The sequence below is a fragment of the Penicilliopsis zonata genome (genome assembly GCF_001890105.1).
Source record: "Penicilliopsis zonata CBS 506.65 unplaced genomic scaffold ASPZOscaffold_17, whole genome shotgun sequence".
Classification (NCBI taxonomy): domain Eukaryota; kingdom Fungi; phylum Ascomycota; class Eurotiomycetes; order Eurotiales; family Aspergillaceae; genus Penicilliopsis; species Penicilliopsis zonata.
In genome coordinates this window covers 237,270-254,330 of record NW_019208925.1, presented here as the reverse complement: position 1 = coordinate 254,330, position 17,061 = coordinate 237,270, and the positions used below count along the sequence as shown (strand labels likewise).

Genomic DNA, 17,061 nt, shown 5'->3' with positions numbered 1-17,061 from the left:
TACAAGCCAGACTTTCCACATCTTACCAAGTTGCACTCGACCTACACTAACACGAATACTGCCAAGATTTTTTTTTGAATACAAAACACAAGCAAAACAGGCATGTCCTCCAACGTTGGCCTCTCCACCCCCCGCGGAAGCGGCACATCAGGCTACGTCCAGCGGAACTATGCCTTCATGAAACCACGCGCAGCGGGCTACGGTGCCCCGTATCCACCGACCGGGACGGGAGCAAACGGCAGCGAGATCGAGCGTCCCTTCAAGCAGCGCCAGCCTGATAAGCAGATCCTGGAGCATGATCGGCGGCGAGCGATCGAGGTGAAAGTGCTAGAGGAGCGGGAGAGGCTTGAAGAGCGAAACGAGGAGCTAGAAGCAGAGGAGCTTGCGAAAAAGAAAACCAAGGGAGAGAACGAGGAGGGCGAAGAAAGCGATTCGAAGATCCTTTCAGAGGAGGAGATCGAGGAACGATGCGAAGCTCTACGCGCAAGACTGGTCAAGGAGATGGAAGACGAGAAGAAGAAGCAGGACGGACCCGGGGGCGCAGGCGAGATGCGTGATTCCCGCCGTGGACGCGCAATGCGTGACCGTGATCTGCGTGGACCCCAACGCGAGAGAAAACAGTTCAAGGCGTACCAGGTGCATGAGCTTGCGGAGGCGAAGATCGAGGAGAGCGAGCGGCTGCGCAGAGCCCTGGGGATTAGAGACGACTGGGAGAGCGGAGCTCCAGGGAGATCTTCGGGGGGAAGGGGGGACAGAGAAGCCGCTCCATACGAGAGAAGGAGAGATTAGTTCTTTCTTTTCTTTGTTCTCTCCTTTGTTTTTATATCGTTGTCGTTTTAGGGCCCGGATTTCTGGTTGGTTTCAGGAGTTGACGGTTGCATTTGCATTGAAACTGTACGTACGGCTTTACGGATATCCAAATATTTTTTCTCCCCCTTGACTTTAAAGTGTTCTATGGTCTATATCATGCTCATCATGCCTAATTTTCAAGAAACCACTTTTTCCACAACCCAGCCTTCTTTTGGATCCTTTCTTTGAATCACCTTTTTAGCTGGCAAGGGCCAACCTGTACTGCCGGTCTCGCCCACGAGTGACGGCACCACCCAGCACTGTCGGCGCTGCGGGATACCTTCCATCGTTTCGACCTTGCCGATTGGCTTTCCATATTCAAGCAAGGGAGTGTTGTTCGCAATCGCTGCTAGTTGGAGCCCACTGGGAGCAACTAGCGGAAACATGCGAATCTTGGTGGTGGTGCCTTGTTCTGTCGAGATGGCTGAAGGAGCCGCCTGCTGCAAATGCGAGTATATGATGTACTGAGGCATTTCTTTGGGAGACAGTCGCGCAATCACAGAGGAAGGATGGACGTAGACGGCCATCTCATTGAGCTCCTGGGTAAGTCCCTCCCGCGATTTGAACAAGGTCAGGTAGGGCACGTCGATTGCCCTCTTCGGGCTGCGCGATTGCTCGGGGGGAACGGGGGCTAGATCCGCACGAATGGCAACGTTGTCAATGAACCCTGCAGTGACAATCTGTTTGAGGGCCTTGAACTGCTTTTCGGTTGGTTGCGGGAGCCGCGCCTTGTACTCGTCAACGAGACCAGGGTTGTTGGTCCGGACGATGTCCGTTAACTGGCGACGCAGCTGGCTGGCTTCTTTAAACGCTTTGGCTCGCAAGAACATCTTCTCGCAGAAGGCGTCGCCATCATCGGCATATGCATAGGCACAGATTGATGAGAGGAATTTCAAAGCATCGGAGGTGTCATCGTTCTTGCTGAAAAGTCGATGGGCTCGTGCGTAGTCCTTCAAGAGGTTTTCGCGATATGTATCCTCTAGCCGGTTCGAGTTTGTGTAGATCTGCCGGTCCTCTTCTCCATCACCGGGTTTCGAAGGCCTCATGTCAATCTGGGACTCGGGAACGAACAAGTCTCCAACCGCCAATACTGCAACTAGTGCAATCACATAGGGCAGGCAGCCATGTTGATGACCAATGTGTAACATTTTGCCAAATCGAGGAGACAAGGGATACGTCGACAAACGGTGGCCAACTTGCGTAACTTTCCCCTCGGGAGACAGCGCGCCCAAGTTCTTGAGAAGTTTCTCTGCCTTCGTAAGCCCAGTGCGGCTGGGGGGTGTTGGGAAAGGGAAGTTGATAACGTTGTGAAGGCCCATGCTCTTCATTTGAAGGACAACACCTTCGATGGGCGTTCGTAGAATTTCCGGGTCAGTGTACTCGGCAAACTCGCCTTCGTAGAGCGCGGAGGAATAGAGCCGATAGCAGTGGCCTGGCCCAGTACGACCGGCTCGACCAGCTCTTTGATTCGCACTGGCTTTACTGATCCAGCCGATTTGGAAGCTCTGGACTCCAGTGAAGAGATCATACTGCTTCTCCTTGGCTCGCCCACAGTCAAAGACGTATCTGATCCCAGGAATTGTTAAACTGGTTTCAGCAACGTTGGTGGCCAGAACGATGAGCCGAGAACCATCCGGCGGAGGCTCAAAAACCTTGAGTTGTTCCTTTGTCGGAAGCTGAGAGTACAGAGGCAACACATGAACTCGTGTAGAGGAATCCATTGCTTCCTCGCCCAGGTCAAAGCCGTCGTCATCTTCCGGGTCATCGAGACCGGTGATTTCGAGGTCACTTTCATCACCATCATCATCATGATTTCCTACATCGGTCATCTCTGTACCCCCTAATTCAAGATCTTCTGTCTCAAGTGGAGCATCGTTAGCTGATATTTGAACTTTAACCTGGGCCACATCCCCCCGTTGTGTAGGTCGAAAAGCCTGCTTCAAACGTTTGGCCAGAAGTCTGATCTCATTTTGCCCGGTAAGGAAGACAAGCATGCCTCCCGGAGGCAGCTTACGGTGGCCTCTGGATACCTTTCGAAAAGCTTCTTCAAGATAATCACGGTGTGTGCGCCTGGAGAAATGAATGGTAACAGGGTATTGGCGGCCCTCAGCTTGAACAAGAGGTGGTGAGCCTTGCCGAAACAAACTGACATTTTGAGTAAAGTCCGAGATTCGCAATGTAGCAGACATGATGACCAGTTTCAGGGGTTTGACGGCAGGGTCTTCTTCGGCCATGGATTTGCGAAGGTCTACAATACGGCTGACCATGCCAATGAGAATATCCGTGTTCACACTTCGTTCGTGAGCTTCATCAATGACGATGATCGAATATTTCTTCAGAGAGAAGTCTTCCGCAATTTCTCGCAGAAGGATACCGTCGGTCATGAACTTTATGGCGGTCTTCTTGGTTGCCGTGCTTTCAAATCGAATTTGATAAGACACCTGGTCGGAGAACTGACCCAATTCGTCGCCGACACGCTTGGCCATACTGACTGCTGCAACCCTGCGAGGTTGAGTGACACCGATCATTCCTGGATTTGAACTTTCAGGGTTTCCATAACCCGCTTCGAAGAGGAATTGTGGAAGCTGGGTGGTTTTACCGCTACCAGTTGCACCCCAGATGACAACTGTAGAGTTGTTATGAATAGCCTCCATGATTTTCTGCTCTTCACCAACGACTGGCAGCCCTATACGTGCAGCCTGTATTTCGTCTGAACGGTTAACTTGGATGCTGAAAGCTTTCCGTTCAGGATCTCCTTTAGTGACCTGTAGCTCCAGAGGTAGAGGTTCATCTTCTTCAACAGTAGTTCTCGCAGATCTCTCAGGTGCAATGGTTGGGAAATCAGTCACAATCGGTCCGGTTGTGGGCTTGAATCCAACTGCTTCGTTGATTTGCTGCACGGCCCACGCCTTGAAGGCAGATTTTCGAGGTTGATCCTGAGCAGTGTCTGAGGCAGATTCGGACTCAGACTCCGACCCGGATTCATCATCGTCGTTTTCGCTTTCTTCAGATGATCCAGATCCATCTTCAGACATCTCGTCTGATGAGGAATTGCTTTCTCCATCTTTAGCACTTTCATCCTCGGCCTCGACTTCGCGTTTATTCGAGAGTTTCTTGGCCGGGGGTTCTTCATCTGCATCATCCTCCGAATCGAAGCCATCCCATGGTAGTTCCTCGACTGGTTTGACTGGTTTGGTTTTCGGAGCGCGTTTTCGCTTCTTGATGATAGGACGCCCATCTGCACCAAGCTCAAGCGGCCGTTTCAGACCACTTCCAACTCCCGGAGTTGCGGCGATAGCGTTGGATTGTTTGACCACCGGATCAGGCAAAGATCCATCTGGAGCACTCTTCAGTTTAAGGTCATCCTCATCGGTCTCGTCTCCGGATAACTGGTTGTCTAGACTGGCTGCATTCGCGGTCGCTTCGGTCTGAATGGAGTCGCGAGTACTCGATCGCAAATCGGCTTTGGTTCCCTGACCCAATTCCCTAGCGCTGCGAAGACCGGATGTATCGACCCTTGCAGCCGCAAGCTTCTTCAGCAGTTCGAGGTTTTCATCTTTCTTCAGTTTGTTTTCCTACACACTGAGTTAGCATGTCTTCTAATATAGTAATCACCGGTATCCATGGAGTTCAGCATACAATATATTTATCTAAACGCTTCTGCTTCTTGGCGGAGATCTTGCTGTGTTGAGATTTGATCTTTTCTTTCAGCTTTCGCCGCTTCTCTTCCTTTTCAGTCTTGGAGACGGGGAGCAGCTCGGTGACGTTCGTGTCTACTGATGCATTCGTGTTCTCCCTCTGCCTGTGTTTCTGCTTCCGCTGGCGCGGAGTAAAGGTCGGCATAGTGTAAGAGCTACAGATATGCTCCTAGCCGAGTATCTCGCCCCAAATTGAGTATATAACGAGCAATCAATGAATCAATGAGCGAATCCAAAGTAAGAAAAAATCGGCCAGGCCTGTAATTCTGCCGAAAGGCGGTATGTCTGGTACTCACCGCCTTTGGAGGGGGCGTCAGAAGTATAATCTCCGCCGCGTCGATAGTTATAGCAGACTGTGGAGGAACAAAACACTTGATTTTTTACTTGAATTGTATCCAATCATCCTACAGCTTGTTAGATATATTAGACTTACTATCTCTTGCCTCTCCTGAACTATGGCTGCACCGCCGAACCTTGATGGGCTCCAAGAGACCTTGAATCTTCCCTTCCCTGCAACCACTAAGCAAACTACGGGCACTGTAAATGGCGTCCAGACAGATGTGATGTCAATGGGCTTTAGCGACCGGATTCTTGTCACGATATCACAAAAAGGACGCCTTGCGCAATGGGTAGGTTTTCCAGATACTTTATTGACCCCCTGTCGACTAAGGAATTTCACAGTTACACGTGCCTCTCGAGAACAAGAACCCAGGAACAGATGGTTTCCATACTATATCGGAGGCCACTGATGACTCTCTTCTCCCAATGAGTAATCTGACTGCAACGTCGTTGTTGGGCGGCCATGCTCCTGGACATGACACGCTTGGCCAGCTCTATGCCCGACAGATCGCCAGTGCAATCGCCACGAAGACGCCCAACGAGAGGAGACTGCTTGTTGTCGGGTTGGGCCTCGACTCAGCGGATACCGACCGCGATGTGTTTTTCGCCATCATTGATCTTGTTCTTCAGTGTATCTGATCGATCGGTCTATACACGATGGATGGCTACGTACCAAACATAGCTGCCATCCACTATACGGACAACCTAGTTATTCCCGTTGAGTTGAGTATCGGGAAACTTGAAGTTAGGGTTCATTCTATAGAAGGGGCCCTCTTGAGCAGCTACGACATCAATCTAGTGACTGGAATGGTCCGTATAGCTTCAGGCCCGCCGTGCAAGTAGTCATACTACTTTTCAGCTATTCGAAAGCTTAAAATTTATCGTCGGGGTACAGGCATGAACCAACTCATCGAGCACGTCTTGACGCGGTCTAATATCAAGTGAGCTAATTGGGTCAAGTTGTTGACCTGTCAAAATCTCTCGGCATGCATAGAGAGCTAGATTTACGGGCATAGAAGGGCATCCAAGCAGCTCCCAAAGCCACTCTGATGGGATAATTTTGGCTCAATGAAATAGAGTACCTGGGATCAATCTGATCCAGAATGTATTTTACCTGCCAGGGGGAAGAATTCAAGGGAAAATATAGCCCGAAGGCCAAAAATATATAAAGCTACATCAGGTTTCTATTATAATTAACACATCAACTCATGAGCCATTAGGCTATTGATCATTATATCCATTTCTCTGCTGTGCAGCGCATCATCAAATGCTCATGTAAACATAATTTTATCACTGTACAATAAGGGTTCACTGAACATTTTTCTAGGATTGTATATAAGTCATTGGTCAAGAAATAGACAGGCTGATAAACAGACGACTCAGTCGTGAGCATTCAAGACACATTTATCTTTCATGTGCCAGATACGCCGTTTCTTGACCACATCTGTGCCGAAAGTGTCCTTGATACCACCGTCATAGTGCTGGATCGAGGCTTGTCCTCTGGTAGCCTCGTTGGTATTTGCATCTTGGCCGTCGGCTGTGGAGAGAGGCGACTTTAACAGACGGACTTCTTCGACACTTGCTCCAAGCTCGTACTCTCCTCGACAGAGGACTGTCACACCAATGGTAGCCTTCGCACTTTGGCCGCCCTGCAAGATAGGAAGCACCTGCTGTAACATGCCTGTCCAAGCAAGGCGTCTGGATAGATCGAGGGCGATGTTATTCGGTTGGTTGGCCAGACTGGGCTGAAGTCTGACAAGTGGGTGGATGGGCGCAGAAGAGCGGTTGTGAACAGTAACCGTCACATTTAACATTTGGTCGGTCTTGACACGGAATTTGGAACGTCCGAACTGTACGACAGTGTCGGTATCTCGATCCGGATGGGAGTCGTCGGGAGTGTCAGAAGACGAGTCAATATTGAATGTGACATCGATATCTTCCAGCCTAATCGCATCCACCATTCGAGCATTCAGACGAAGATTCCTCAGGTCAATAGTTCCACTTCGTCCGGTATAGTCTTCAGTCCAGGTGCCAAAGAGTCTTTTCAAGAGTTCTTCTCGATACCAGAATGCTTCCCTTGATGCCGCTTCAGACTCGAAGGTTTGCTTGTTGGCGCTCACAACGAACTGTCTCCTGAAACCGGTGTTCAGAAGCGGGATTGGCGCATGAGGATTTTGGAGGTAGATTCGAGGAAGTACAAGCACAAATCGCGAGACCTGGCCGGGTTGAAGATCCCGACCCACATGATATTGTCCCTCTTTGTCTTCTAGCGGGACAGGAATGTATTCCTGTTCTGCCTGTTCGGTAACATGCAACTTCACTGAAACAGTATTCGGCCAGGCATTTCGAAGCTCTAGAAGAATGACACAGTGGTCAGGGCCATACGAACCCCGTCCCAAACGGGAGAGAACTGATGAGAATTCATCATCCTCCGATTGCAAGTGGGGAGAAAGCGATTTTGACGGCTCGGAGAAAGTAGTATCAGTGCCACCAATTCGAAATTTGTTCCACCAGGCAAAGTCACCACTAAAAGGAAAGATATCACATCGAGCGACCTCGACGCTGGCATTCACAGTAATAGTGAGAGGAACAAATAGTTGTCTTGTATAGAACACTTCAGGCAATCCGTCATGTGCTGGGTCAACGCTCGAGTAGTCAATTTGAATAATTGCATCCTGTAGACCAGGCTTGCCAAGCACATCAATTTCGAATATAGCAGTCTGATCAGGGGCGATGGAGGCTTTTCCATTTTCGTGCTGTTGAGGACGCCAGCGAAGAGCTGACCCTGCGCATAACTTGAGTTCCAATTCATACACTTCCACTGGTAATAAGTCCTTATTTCTGAGAGCGGACTGTAATTGTCTGGTTGTCGAGTCTTGGAAGGTGAAAAGTATGAAATCAAGTGTGCATGCCGAAGTGTTGTGTAATGTGATATTGAATGTTTTTGTTTCGCCCTCGAGAACCATCATCGCAGATTGGGACAAAGACATCGACTCAATGACCAAAAGAGGCTGTTTATTGATGACCTTCACCTCACAGGTTGTGGTAATGGGTCCCTTCTTTGAGATGACTTTACCATCTTTTGAGGTGGTTGAGCTCCAAGAAAGAGGACGCTCGGATGATGGCACCTTGGCTGCGAGACCAATACGCTTGACTTTGTTCTCATGGTCTGGTCTCCAGAATGTTGCGAAGATAGGAAACCTGCGTTCTCGACAATGTCGGACTTTGACAATGCAGCCCAAAATGTTCACTGTACCTGGGCCATGGGCGACCGCCGAAACAACAACATCTTGAAGGGCAAGTGGTGGCAAGACGATGTTCTCTGCAAGCCCATCAAATGACACGCCTTCTGTGTGGAAACGAAGGCTTTCGATCTCGACTTCGAACTCATAAGGATTCTGCAGCGTAACCCTGAAGGATGCAGTTTCGCCTGCCACCATGAGCAATTCAGCAGCTTTACTACTCGGTTTCGAAAATGGGTTATATAAGAAGGGATCTTTGCTTTTCTCAGGCCGAGCTGTTACAGCATCTAAATCTGTCTTTGAGCGGCGAACGGGTCTTTTGAGGTCTGAAAGTGGCAGAAGTTGGATATCACGGACTAAAAAGTCATCCCAGTATTCGGCTTCTAGACTTGAAGCTCCAAGCTTCCGTCCGGCATCCACCGTTCGCTTGATATTATTCAAGAGACGGATCTGTTCATCTGGTGGTAAACACGGATGGACTTTGTATGCTTGAGATAGCATGAGGTCTCCTCTAATGGTCTGAAGCAGCTCGACGGTGAATTGAAGGACGCCATGGAAATCTGGAAGGGCTTCGCAACAGTTTATGCAAGCTTTGAGAACATCAATCTTCAAATTCATGTCGCCGTACCTGTCAAGAGCAGCATGTCGGAATGAACGATCCACAATTGCAGCGATAGAGTCATACTCAGGATACTTGGTCGATCTGTCTTCTGCTGAGAATGATTGCCGGGACTTTTCCCATTCTGTAAAGCTCGAAGGTTGAACACCAAATATTCCTCCAATATTAGCTAGAAGAGCGCGAAGGCTCTCTTCCACGTTTCCTGTACCAATTTCAAGTGCATTAATGTCAAAAGCGGCGTTGCTGAGAGATGATAGCCCAGCAGCTGGGTGAATACCAATTTCTGCCGCACCGATTTTCCGAGCTTGAACAAGGTTGGGGACCAAGATAGAGAGAAATTCTCTGAGTATAAAGGCTTTTTTCCTCGCAAGGTCAAGGTAATTCAGAACAGAAACTACGCCAACCATTATGGGCACGGCGTCTGTGGCAGGAAGGTCAGAGCCTGGGGACAGCGGGAGCGCACGGAATAGGAAGGCCGTGAGTTCGGACTTTCGGAGGAGTACTATCCCTCTTGGCCGTTCCGGCAGATGAAGAGGCACCAAAGGCTCGCCCATAACTATGTGTTTCAATGCGTTATCATCCAGGGTCCCATCGCGAGTGCGTACAGATACCAGCAGTCTGGTCAAACGGATGACAGTTTCTGAGAATATCAATTGGGGCAATGGCTCTTCCGTGATGTTGGCTGCTCGGTTATATAGATTCAGGATGGTGTTTGAGAGATCAGGAAGCAAATTGGCCAAATTTTGAAGTGAAACAATGCGGTTTCCCGGGGTAGAATGTCCAGAGATTGAGTCCGAGCTGCTTCCTATGAAGGATTTCGAGGATTTCTCTGCGACTGGGTAGCATATTTGAGGGATTTGGAAGTCCATTCCCGCCCAGGCAAACATCAAGAGGCATAACAAGATAGACTCCAGTGCTTTGGCATGCCAGACATAATCGCTACTTGCGCGGGCCATTGCCGCGGCTTCAATTAGTTCTTTCAACGCATCAGGCCAGATACCGGCTTGAAGATACAAGGTCCCAAGGACGACGCCCGAACGGCCCTTGATTCTATTCTTGGTGCGATCACTGGCAGTCAGGCCGCTCACAGATGATCGATCACGGCTATGTTCTTTTGACGAAGGCAGAGAATTGGGCTTGCCCACTGCACTTGCACGATGGGTCAACTGTATAGAACGGGTGATCTCGTCAAACGTGGTAGGTGTTTCATGATCACTCGGAGCCGGCGAGCTTTGGCTGGATCTGCCCTGTAGCCCTGGTAGAGCATTTGGGTCAGATGGGAGATGTGTAGGCATTGTCATCCGGTGTAACAGCTTGTCCACTGGTCGGGGGCGCAGCTCCGGACCACGGCGCGGTCCCCAGGATGAGGCCTTTGGTGATTCAATCAACGGGATGGTCTGGACCACTTTTGCAAATTCATCCAGCTCACACAACAAAAGAGAAGTGATGTCGCATAAGACCGTCTTCATTGTAGTAGCCTTTGAAGCCTGTGGCCGTGGTACCCACAAGACGTCGCCTGGACCATTCTGGATCTTGTCTACCCCCTCGTAGTCAAACACTACAAGCTGGTGAACCAATGCCCTTGGGTTTCTTTCCCTCGCTAGACTCAACTCCGCGAGAAGCTGGTCGAGTCCCTCGGGCGATGGGAGATCCTTGTTCGTCAAATTCACCCCCGCCAAAGACGCTTGTTCCCCGGAGCCTTTCGACAATTCGGTCCCATCAGCTATTGCGATTATCACTAGCGGCTCTCGGAAGATCTCGAATGGAAATAGGTCCAGATGCGAAATGGGCGGGACAGAAAAGGTCAGATCGTAGAATATCATGCCCGTAGGAAACGCCAACGGTGAAAACATATCTACACAGAAGTTTGATCCGTCAGTTATCTGTCCAGAAATCAAAGAGGAAAAAAGGGGGGGGACCAGCGCGCATACTTCGATTCGGTCGCCCATCAGGACTGATGTCCCCGAGACGAACGACATTATCCGCTTGAAGCCTCGCGGCAAAACCGAGGAACCTCGACCGTTTGATTTTGCCCACAGGCAAAAGAAGAGCCTTCAGCCGCGCAGGCGCAATCGGGGAAAGAGGGTCGACACCCATCCTCTCATCGGGGGAGCTGCCCAGCGGAGCCAGTCCGCGATACACCGTAACTCGACAACGTTTGTTAAGCAGCCCGCACGGGTTTCAAAACCATCGGCGGCAAATAAAGCAGTAGGACCAGAGAAGACAGAATGAAAGAAGGCGAATCTATCGAACACAGCCGCTGGTCTCGTGGCAGGAGCACCAGCCATATATACCCACCAGCGACAATAACACAAGCCGCGGTGTGGAGCTGCGCTAAGGGTCACTGTGGGCTGCCGTAGAGAGACTGGCCAGTTGGCGGTTGATAAGCCAAAGAAAGGCATTGCGTACCTGGGCTGGTTATCGATAAACTCCGCTCGTCTCCAACAGCTTGAGGCAGGAAGGCAGCACCAGGGCTCGCCATCTGACTGTTCTCTTTCGTTGTCCGGGGGGGTTCTTTCGCCTTTTTTTTTTTTTTTTTATTTGTTAGATATCCTAGCATCTCTTTCGGTCTATCGCTGTATCACATTTCTGTTTCACAGCCTCTGATTGCTTGGTGTCTCCCGTTCATTCACTACTTTCGAGTACGACGCGCTGAGTAGCCAGCCGACTACCTGCTAGTGCTTGGGCTATGTGATTATTATAGGATTTTGACACATTGTTTTCGTGCTTCATAGCTCGTTGGAGATGTCGCAGAAGATAGATTTCAACGCCTTGAAGGCCCGTACGATGGGCTCAGGCAACGATGAGGAGGCGGTAACAGTGGACACTCGCGGGCTGATTTCCAAAGTCCTCGCGCGTTATTCAGGAAAATGGTAGGCTGGAGTATAATGTCAACGATAAAGACAACGCTTGATACGGATGCTAAATAACCCTCAGGACAGTTCTACGAGAGATGATCCAAAATGCAGCGGATGCCAGCGCCACCAGAGTGACGATCAAGTTCGAGACGCTACCGTCGACAACTGTACCTTTACCAGCCTCTGCCGACCAGACGACACTTATCAAGCATGTACTATCTAACCACACTTTGAAACGCCTTCTCATATCGAACAATGGGCTTCCTTTTAGTGAGAAGGATTGGTCTAGGTTGAAGCGGATCGCGGATGGGAACCCGGACGAGACAAAGATCGGGGCCTTCGGAGTCGGGTTTTACAGTGTTTTTGATGACTGCGAGGAACCTTTTGTCTCTTCCGGAGACGAGGCCATGGCCTTCTACTGGAAAGGGAACGCTCTTTTCACTCGACGACTGCAGCTAGATGAGGGATCAAAGAATCCTGAAACGACATTTGTGCTTGATTACCGCAATGATTCCTCGCCCATACCTTCGCTGATGCAGCTGTGCCAGTTCCTATCAAGCAGTTTGACGTTTGTTGGCCTTGAGAGGATCGAGTTGTGGCTAGATGACTGGAATCTGTTGCGCCTGACAAAGAAAGTCGCACCAAGTGTCAACGTGACGATCCCAAAAGATATTGAAACAAAGACTGCTCAGGGCCTCATGAAGATTTCCAGTGTGACACGGGAAGTAGCCCAGGTTGATGCGTCCTGGATGCGGATTGTCGAGTGGAAGCCTCAGGCAACTTTGTCCCCCCTTGATGGCCTTCGGGATACGACAGGTTCTCTGCGCTCGTTCTTCTCAAGGCTCACTGGCCAGAATGGCGCAGAAAAACAGACCAAACCCGAAAGAATCGAAAGGTCAAATGAGAACGAAGAGCTGACAAAGATACTGAATGCTTCTGTCTTCCTCCACATCAACACCGCATCCATCCAAGCGTCTGTCAGCCAAGCTTTGAGTGATGAGCTCGAACGAGCGACTCGCAAACCCCCGCCCAAGAAGACTAAGATAGCCATTCTGACACCATCATATGACGCAACTATCGCGGTCGGAGCGTCTCTGTCGCAATCAGAGATTCTGGCGTCAATTTTGCCCTCAAAAACTGGACGAGTGTTTATCGGTTTTCCGACGCACCAAACGACCGGCCTCAATGCGCACATATCTGCTCCCTCGGTGATCCCCACTGTCGAGAGAGAAAGTATTGATTTGAACACTCGGTATATTAGTCGATGGAACCTCGAGATGCTGAGAGCAGCAGGCATCATTTGTCGGATCGCTTGGTCCGCAGAAATGGCGTCGATTAAACTTAATATCTTATCAAAGAGAGAACTCACGAATAGATCAAAAATTCGAAGGGAAGACATTGTGCCCGTCATTCCTGAAGCCATCCACAGTGCCAACCAGTTTGTTTTCCGAGAGTCGACCCCTTCGTCGCTTTTGGGGCAAACGATCGAAGATGCCTTCTGGACGTGTAACAAGAACGCCTCGATTGAAATTCTTTCTTCTTGTGGTGTGATACAAAGTCATCAGACTCGCATTGCACCCAAAGAGCTCAGCTTCATGGACTCTATCCCTGTTTTGCCTGATGAATTCGTCTTGGGTGCGAAGGAGTTCGTCAAAAAGCTGACAGACTTTGGCCTTGTGACCGACATCACTGTGTCAGACATCAAAAAGGAGCTAGAAACGTGTACGCTGCGCTCCGACCAAGTCCTTGAATTTCTCTCCTGGCTTGGTCGGAGAGCTGTCTCAGGGCAACTGGAATCCTCGTCAATTCAAGCTCTACTTAGTGTTGCTGTTGTGAACGATGAAGACAGCAAGGGCAATGCGACGCCATTGCTCGTGTTGGCAGATATAAGGTGCTTCCTAAATCCTCAGCGTATCCCCGCTGAGCTACCGTTACCACCTTGGGTGATGCCTTTTAAGTTCACAAAAAGTCTGAGCAAACAATATTTCGAGGCCATGGGATGGAAAGAACTGGATATAGTGCCTTGGTTGAAATGGCTGGTTGGGAACGCCGGAAATAGGAGCATTCTCACGGTGGAACAAGATATGACTTGCACGTCAGCGTTCGCTGCGCAAGTCCTACCTGTCCTTTCCAAGCAATGGGAACCCTTGAGTCCATCAGCCAAGCAAACAGTTGCCAGCCTACTACAAGCGCAGACAGTCATTCCGACGAGATTTGGTATGAAGCGGCCTGCTGAGACTTATTTCACCTCTGTCCGGTTGTTCGATGATCTTCCTATTGTATACGGCCTGAACAACGTTAAAGAGAAGTTTCTGGCGGCGCTCGGAGTACGCAAGACCGTTGAGCTTGGCGTCATTTTTGAGCGTCTTCTCGACCCCTCTGAATCTGCTAATACGGCTGTCGACAATCAGAAGAGGTGGAGCCATGTCGACCTAGTCAAATATCTTACTTCAGTGCGGGAAGATATTCCGCAGAAGGATATTGAGCGGCTTAAAAATACGAGTATTTGCATGGCTGAAGTCCAAGGGGACTCGACTGATAACCACAGGAAACGGTACAAGATCTCTGAGCTGTTTGAGCCGAACGAATCTCTCAGGAATCTTAACTTCCCTATTATCGAATGGCCAGCAAACTACAGACCTAGCAGTGGTGAAGGGAGGTTTCTCACAATGTTGGGCCTCAGATGTTTCCCGACAGCACCGGAGTTGATCGACCTCATGGCACAATCATTGAAAGAAGCAAACCACGCTCTTTACGGAAGAGCAATATCCTACTTCATTACTGAGTATCATACAAATGGATATGCTACATTCAACTGTGGCGGGGTCAATGTCCCTTTTCTATCTGTTGAAGGCTCAAAGGTTCCTAGCGCCCCCAGCAAGTGCTTTACTGATGAGGGAGCTGCGTTGTTTGGCTTTAAAATCCTACGAAAGGACCTCCATCCACATGCACTCAAGTTCGGCGTTAGACCACACCCTGCACTTGGGGAGTGCATCGATGTCCTTATACAACAGCCCCCCACGACCAGAAAGGACGCCAGGGTGTTTTTCAAGTACCTGGCTGGAAGAGTCGCTGAACTCAGTGCACGAGATATAAGTCGCGTTGGAAATGCGTTGGTCGTGCCTATCACGTCCAGGGATGAGACGGAAAAGGACCAAAAGTTCCGGCTGATCACCCCGAACAGCTGTTATCTCGGAGAGGGTGAAGATTACCGAGATATTTTTGATTTTGTCGACTTTGGCCAGGAAGCAAACCTTTTTCTCATGGCCGTTGGTTCTAAACGCGAACCAACCAAACCCGAGTTGGCTCGTATGGTGGTGAGAGAGCCTGCACGGATATCATCTATATTTCAAAGTTCTGAGAAGTATATCAAACTCCTGAGGACTCTTGCCGAGCATCTTCCTACTCTGAGAAAGGATCGGGATCTTTTCAACTCCATGAGAAGATCTTCGTTCTTATTGGCAAGTAGAGACATCACGAGCCAAGGAACGAAGAAAACAAATGGAAAGGCAGAAGGTGGCGATGGATCGGATGATGATCTCTATGCCGACGAAGACCAAAGTATCAAGGAGTGGAACCTGGCTGCTGCAAAAGAAATTATCGTCGTGGATGACTTTCAGAGTTTCAATCTGTTCAAGGAACATGTACTCGCCGCTCCCCAAGAAGAAGTATTGGAGAACTTCTACATCGCTCTCGGAGCGTCTCCGTTGAGTACTATAGTTGAAGAGAGAGCCCATTGGGGAGCGGTGGCTGCCGACCAACGTCCTGCGGTCAAGCTACAGAAGCTCATCCACGAACGGTCGAGACTCTTTCTTCATGATCAGTCTTCAGATTCGATCCGGCATGACATCAAGTGGTTGGAAAAGAATCTTACTGTGCATGTCGTGAATTCCATTTCTTTGACGAGGTCCCTGCAGGGTCGTCGTGTCTCGCACAACCAAAAGCGAAGCGCCATCATAACACAGCAACCGAAGGGCTGGACACTCTGGATCTGTCCTGGAAAATATGATCTTTATGAAATCAGTCAGGCATTGGTCCATCTCATCCTTGTCAGGCCGAAACTTCACTCAACCCTTACATTGGAAATGCTACTAAAGACCGATCTTTTGGAACTCAAAGCCCGAGGTTACAACGTGGAGCGTATTCTCAAGCAAAAGGCTCATGAAGCAAAGATGGCAGAAGATAGACGCCAGAAACAAGTGGAGGAGGAGCGTAAGCTCCTACAAGAGAGGGAAGCCGAATGGGCAAAGAGACAGGCACAGATTGCTGAAGAGGAACAGGCACAAGCACAGGCACAGGCACAGGATTTGATGCCAGGCGACTTTCCTAATTCACCAACCCAAAGAAACAATACCCGCGACCTTCAACAAATCTCACAGCCGGAGGCAATACAACAGGATCAGCGGCCGCGTGGTCTCTTCGCTAGCTTGACCAAGCGCCTTGGTCTGGAAAATGGGCGATTCAATGACCTTTCCTCTTCGACCACGGGACCATCAGAGCCTCAGGGCAGCCTTCCCCCGCCCCCTTACTCTGCCGATGACCCAAACAAAAACAGGCCGGAAGGTACCCCTAATGTTCATCCTCCGCACAAACTACACGAGGAACTACTCTCCGCTGTACAGGCCTGTCGAGCTCATGGGTCGTCTGGCGTCTACAGCCGGCCCGAGACGAAGCAGGTCAACGAAACCAAATCCTACTGCGATGAGAAACCAAGTCATGACCTTGAATTTGCGGCCACGCTACCTTGTGGCCTTCATGTGCTTCTCACCCGCTCGATCAGCGATCGGTCAGCATTCCTCTCCGAGAACATTGCGGGTATGAATGTCTTCGCCTCCGTCTTGCTGGACTGCGCCACCATCTTCGCTCTGCGCAAAGACAGCCTCAGTCTCTTTTACGACCCCGGAAGCAAGACTATCGCCTTCAACCAGGCGGGTAGCATCTTCTGTAACTACCACTACTTCAAGCAGTTACACCAATCTAGCTTGCTCCAGCTCTCCAGCCCCGGCCGGGCAGAGGCTCTAGTGTACTGGTGGGTTATTCTCTGTCACGAGCTTGCACACAATCTCGTGGCCGACCATAGCTCTGCCCACAGCTACTACACGTACGTTAAACTTTGAACTATCCTGCCTCTTGTATGTTGCCTGCTAACTCCCTGGTCAGTGAAAGTTTCGTCGCTCAATACTTCCCCAAGATAGCCGTGAAACTTGCCGCCGACAGTCCTCAGCCGCCGGTGCAGACCCCTCAGTCTCAGCCATAGACTCTCTGTCTCTCTCTCTCTCTCTCTCTCTCTCTCTCTCTTCTTCGTGGTAGATAGTTGCTACGAGCGAGGTTATATGATTGTTATTATTCATGTTCTATATACCAAGACCCCACTACTTTAATTGATTCCCCACTACTCTCGGCTCCTTGACTGCTTGCCGTGCTGTAACGGTCGGCATCCTGTGGATTCTCCCGAG

General features: G+C 50.0%; 5 protein-coding genes across 5 annotated transcripts; 3 read left to right on the top strand and 2 right to left on the bottom strand.

Moving 5' to 3' along the window:
- Positions 1 to 102: 102 nt before the first annotated feature.
- ASPZODRAFT_73425 (hypothetical protein) lies at positions 103 to 789 on the top strand (the record flags this gene model as incomplete). Its single annotated transcript, XM_022729887.1, has 2 exons — positions 103 to 492; positions 613 to 789. The coding sequence occupies 2 exons, from the start codon at positions 103 to 105 to the stop codon at positions 787 to 789; spliced, it is 567 nt and encodes a 188-aa protein (XP_022578316.1).
- Positions 763 to 4,760, bottom strand: ASPZODRAFT_122885 (hypothetical protein). The gene is made up of 2 exons (XM_022721332.1): positions 4,489 to 4,760; positions 763 to 4,424 (listed from the first exon to the last, which is right to left on the bottom strand). The coding sequence occupies exons 1-2, from the start codon at positions 4,690 to 4,692 to the stop codon at positions 987 to 989; spliced, it is 3,642 nt and encodes a 1,213-aa protein (XP_022578315.1). The 5' UTR covers positions 4,693 to 4,760; the 3' UTR covers positions 763 to 986.
- Positions 4,761 to 5,002: 242 nt separating this feature from the next.
- Positions 5,003 to 5,525, top strand: ASPZODRAFT_19107 (hypothetical protein; the record flags this gene model as incomplete). Its single annotated transcript, XM_022727332.1, has 2 exons — positions 5,003 to 5,176; positions 5,229 to 5,525. The coding sequence occupies 2 exons, from the start codon at positions 5,003 to 5,005 to the stop codon at positions 5,523 to 5,525; spliced, it is 471 nt and encodes a 156-aa protein (XP_022578314.1).
- A 740-nt stretch (positions 5,526 to 6,265) lies between these two features.
- On the bottom strand, positions 6,266 to 10,844 carry ASPZODRAFT_19106 (hypothetical protein; the record flags this gene model as incomplete). The annotated part of the gene is made up of 2 exons (XM_022727331.1): positions 6,266 to 10,602; positions 10,679 to 10,844. 2 exons carry the CDS (start codon positions 10,842 to 10,844, stop codon positions 6,266 to 6,268), a joined length of 4,503 nt encoding a protein of 1,500 aa, XP_022578313.1.
- A 648-nt stretch (positions 10,845 to 11,492) lies between these two features.
- ASPZODRAFT_73782 (hypothetical protein) lies at positions 11,493 to 16,862 on the top strand (the record flags this gene model as incomplete). The annotated part of the gene is made up of 3 exons (XM_022729915.1): positions 11,493 to 11,620; positions 11,685 to 16,706; positions 16,766 to 16,862. 3 exons carry the CDS (start codon positions 11,493 to 11,495, stop codon positions 16,860 to 16,862), a joined length of 5,247 nt encoding a protein of 1,748 aa, XP_022578312.1.
- Positions 16,863 to 17,061: the final 199 nt, after the last annotated feature.

Excerpts from the sequence above, each read along its gene's own strand:
- ASPZODRAFT_122885 (XM_022721332.1), bottom strand. The coding sequence starts at position 4,692 with ATGCCGACCTTTACTCCGCGCCAGCGGAAGCAGAAACACAGGCAGAGG. Across the intron at positions 4,425-4,488 it reads AGCGTTTAGATAAATATATT|GAAAACAAACTGAAGAAAGA; the intron begins GTATGCTGAACT and ends CTCAGTGTGTAG.